The 4,505-nt window shown below is 36.0% G+C and overlaps 1 protein-coding gene across 1 annotated transcript; it reads left to right on the top strand.

Moving 5' to 3' along the window:
• Nucleotides 1–1,350: 1,350 nt before the first annotated feature.
• Nucleotides 1,351–3,969, top strand: LOC122297651 (cytochrome P450 CYP82D47-like). The gene is made up of 2 exons (XM_043107769.1): nucleotides 1,351–2,381; nucleotides 3,223–3,969. Exons 1-2 carry the CDS (start codon nucleotides 1,464–1,466, stop codon nucleotides 3,847–3,849), a joined length of 1,545 nt encoding a protein of 514 aa, XP_042963703.1. The 5' UTR covers nucleotides 1,351–1,463; the 3' UTR covers nucleotides 3,850–3,969.
• The last annotated feature ends 536 nt before the right edge of the window (nucleotides 3,970–4,505 follow it).

The following is a 4,505-nucleotide window of genomic DNA, read 5'->3' on the forward strand; positions in this document are numbered from 1 at the left end:
GTGAAAATGAAACTCCACTATCATGACTAATAAAGACTTTTTGATATAGCTAGCTTATAAATAATAAAAGATAAAGGATCAACTTGGAGATAGGCCACTTGATTTTGACATATGATCTACTGATCGAGCAAGTGACTCTCCCCAAAACCACTCTTTCGGCAGCCATTAATTAAAGCAATTATATATGCTCTTTAATTCCTCACTCAATCTTTAATATATTACAACTTTTATGACTTGCATCTTCACCTTGTTTCTCTCTGTCTTCTTTCTACCATGGATATGGAGGAGATCCCACAAATTAAGCAGCTCTTCAAAGTACACAGAGTCCACCAGAAGATGGTGGTGCAGTGCAATATCGCCTATGTAATCATGAAGAAATAGACCCAAAATGTAATTGAGAAAGAAATTACTAACATTATTATTCTCTTAAAGCCTCCAGAAACAGACCCAAAATGTAATTAAGAAAGAAATCAGGTAATCATTTCCCAAAGACACAAAGGACTCAAGAAGAACAAACACAAAGCAATAACTATTTTTGATATGGACGAGAACTTCCCAACAAGCCAACGTCCCAACAAGCCAGTTATTTGTTGTCAATTAAAACAACGGATGCAAAGCGATAATTATTTCTAAAGTTTGTTCCATTATTTGATAGGGTGGCCCTACAGCCACACATGGACTGGATCCTGACAATGCACAAAAAAAAAAAAAAGTCATGTATTTGTTTTAATGGTTTTAAATATTTAAAAAAAATTCACAATTTTATTAAAAATTATTTTTTTAATCACTTAGTTAAGCGACACATGGACTGGGATCCTGAAAATGCACCAAAATAAATAAATAAAAAATCATGTATTTGTTTTAATGGTTTTAAATATTTTAAAAAATTCACAATTTTATTACAAATTATATTTTTAACCACTAAGTAAAAAAAAAAAAAAACACACACACACATACAATCAGAATTCACAATTAGAATCCATCACGTACGTGTGACTTTAGCATTTCTGTACTAGTTAAAAGCCTGAACTCGCTCGATTGTCGAAACCCTAAATTTCAATAGTAATTTTTTAATTAATTTTTACACTACAGAAAATATATTCGATGAAGTGGTAAATATTAAGTCCGCAGAATAATTAATGATCATGATGTGGCAAATTCTAAACATTTAATTTGAAGATATATAATTAAATAGTCTGAAAAAGTTTTCTTTTTGAATTATTTTATTACTAATTCATGTTAGTCAATTTTGGATAACGATCAAACGTGTACAGAAAAATATCTAGATCATTGGCTACCAAGCAAACATGATCTGGAACTTTATAGGATTTTTGCTTCAGAAGCGAACTGTTTATCGACCTTGAACCACACAAAGGACTCAAAAAGAAGTATGCTCTTATCTCTATAAAACCCCCATCGACAACCCAGACAACTAAACTCTTTGGGTTCTGTCCATTCCTTTTATGGCTAGCATATTTGTCCTATTTCTCTTCTTCTTATTTCTGTTTGGGATATGGAGAACCCAAAAAACTACCCCTCGAAAGATACTTCCACCAAAAGCAGGTGGTGCATGGCCTGTAATCGGCCACCTCCACTTATTAGGAGGGATGCAACCACCCCATATAACCCTAGGTGACATGGCTGACAAGAACGGACCAATCTTCAGTATCAACTTGGGCATGCACAGAGCTATAGTTGTAAGCAGTTCAAAGATAGCTAAAGAGTGTTTCACTACAAATGACAAAGCCTTTGCCAACCGTACAAAAGCATTGGCGGTAGAAATCATGGGTTACAACTATGCCATGTTCGGTTTCGGCCCATACGGTTCCTATTGGCGCCATGTTCGAAGAATAGTCACTCTTGAGGTTCTCTCAAATCACCGTCTTGAGATGTTCAAACACATGCGAGAGTCAGAGGTAAACATAGCCATAAAAGAGATTTACGAGTTGTCGGTCAAGAACAACAACGCATTAGTGGAGATGAGAAGATGGTTCGGCTATGTAACCCTAAACGTTGTGTTTATGATGGTTATAAAGAAGCGATTTTCTTGGGCTGCAACCAAGGATGAGAATAAAGAAAATGATCAATGTCGAGAGGCAATCAGAGATTTCTTTGTATTGACTGGGACATTTGTAGCGTCAGATGTGCTTCCGTATCTAAGGTGGTTGGACTTGGGTGGGTACGAGAAGGCAATGAAGGAAACTGCAAAAGCATTAGATCATAAGCTTGAAGGATGGCTCGAAGAACACAAGCAAAGAAGAATTTCTGCAGAGGTAAAAAAGGGGCATGAAGACTTTATGGATGTGATGTTGTCTATTGTCCTTGACAGTGAAGAGATTTCTAGCTATGATGCTGATACAATTACCAAAGCTACTTGTCTGGTATGCTTTAGATAACCCTATTTAAGCTAATGTAGGGTACTAATTAGATTGCTTTGCTTTATTTTTATTGAATATAAAGATCATCCTTGATTTGTGAAGTAGACTGATCAAAAGTTTCTTTTTGTTCTCTTCTTCTAATTATCCACTGGAGTTTAACATACAATTAGGAAATTTTTTCACATCTTCAAAAAGAATCCAGCTCTCTTGTTATGGTAACTACAAGGGGTAACCTCTCCAAATTTTCAATGAATCTATTGGTTCCTATTTGCAAAATGAAAATGGTAGATTTCCCAACTTGCGCTAGCATGTTGGAAACATGTCTTATTCCTAAAGTCCACCCAAAAATATATGCTAGTGGTCTACCAAAGGGGAAATGCTTTGTACAATTCTAGGATATAAAAGTTTCATGCACTCATCTTGAAAAAAAAATGGATAAATCTTGGTCCAAAATTAAAAGACTCACTTTTTAATGGTGACCCCACTATCGTTCAAAGTTAATGCACAAAACTTGCATACTCTAAAACTGTATCTAATATTACTAATACACTTCCACAAAAAAGAAATCATTTCGATACTGAAAAGAAAAAGGTTTCTGTATCTTTTTTAAACACAAAATAAGCCCAGGTTTGAAGCAAGCACTCATAAAAAATTTGAAGGGAAAAAAACAAAACAAAACAAACCGCATAAATGAGAGGAAATTGCAAGTATTTATTAAAGGCATTGCTCTTTCTTTCTTTTCTTTTTTTTTAACTTTTCAGGGAAATAGTTTTGCTAAGTTCTATTTCAGTTTAATATGATAAATTTATAAATAATAGAAACATACATGCTTGGACTTTTGCAGTCTCTGATCTTAGGGGGTACAGATACAACGACGGTGACAATGACTTGGGCGCTCTCTCTACTTCTTAATAATCGAGAGGCTCTGAAGAAAGCCCAGCAAGAATTAGAACTCCAGATTGGTAGAGATAGGCTAGTGATGGAATCAGATGTGAAAAAGCTAGTCTATCTTCAAGCTGTCATCAAAGAAACAATGCGTTTATATCCCGCGGGGCCACTTTCAGCACCGCACGAGTCCCTTGAAGATTGCACTTTGGCTGGTTATCATATCCCAGCAGGCACGCGTCTTCTTGTTAATCTATCAAAGATTCATAAAGATCCACAAGTGTGGTCAGATCCAGCTGAATTCCACCCAGAAAGATTCCTTACAACTCACAAAGACATCGACTTTAAGGGCCAACATTTTGAGCTAATACCATTTGGTAGCGGAAGGAGAATTTGTCCAGGAATCTCATTTGCACTACAAGTTATACAACTCACACTTGCTAACTTCTTGCATGCCTTCGACATTACGACAGTTCCAGAAGATGAACCAATCGACATGACTGAGGAATTTGGACTTACAGCTATGAAAGCCACCCCACTTGAAGTCCATCTCACTCCACGCCTTCCTTCTTCAGCATATGCATGATTATTTGAGTATATGTTAAATAGCTATGTTGTTATTAAATAATTTTATCTCGTCTTATTTGTATAACTAAACAAAGATCAAGACAGAAATTATAAGAGAGGGTTTTAATTCGTGAGATTACATAAATTGTCCAAATGCCCACTCAATAAAGCACCTCTCACCTCAGACATATCTTATAAATTTTTTAAGCTATTCACGAAAAGACCCTCCAATACTACTATTTCACTCTCATTCCATTAAGTAAGATGTGATACGTTTATTACTATTAAATGATTGTTTATTACATGATTCTTTATCATCTAATAGTGACGAACGTGCAACATCTTACTTAATAGAATGAAAGTATGATGAGAGTATGGTTTATAGCATTACTTTATCATTACTTTAAAAAGAAGGGGGGGTAAGTTGTCACATCTAATCCATCTTCTCCCCCCATGCAAAGCATTCTCTCCCTCCCTCTTTCAAACACAACCATCCCAGAGTAGCTATGCGAATCTCTACCCTAAACTGACCATTACCAAGCGAATCCCTAGCCCTAACGTAGCCATTGGCAGCCGAATCTTGACTATCAACCTCTGGCATCTACCATTCAAAGCATCCCTTGCAGTGCATCATCCAATACAAGCCAACTGGCCTCTGCCAGTCAAAGCACTAGC

This window comes from Carya illinoinensis, chromosome 15 (genome assembly GCF_018687715.1).
Source record: "Carya illinoinensis cultivar Pawnee chromosome 15, C.illinoinensisPawnee_v1, whole genome shotgun sequence".
In the NCBI taxonomy this organism is placed as follows: Eukaryota; Viridiplantae; Streptophyta; class Magnoliopsida; order Fagales; family Juglandaceae; genus Carya; species Carya illinoinensis.

Bases quoted from the DNA above. Each gene is read 5' to 3' on its own strand.
- LOC122297651 (XM_043107769.1), top strand. From the start codon at position 1,464: ATGGCTAGCATATTTGTCCTATTTCTCTTCTTCTTATTTCTGTTTGGG. The intron at 2,382-3,222 runs GTATGCTTTAGA...GGACTTTTGCAG, and splicing joins TTACCAAAGCTACTTGTCTG to TCTCTGATCTTAGGGGGTAC.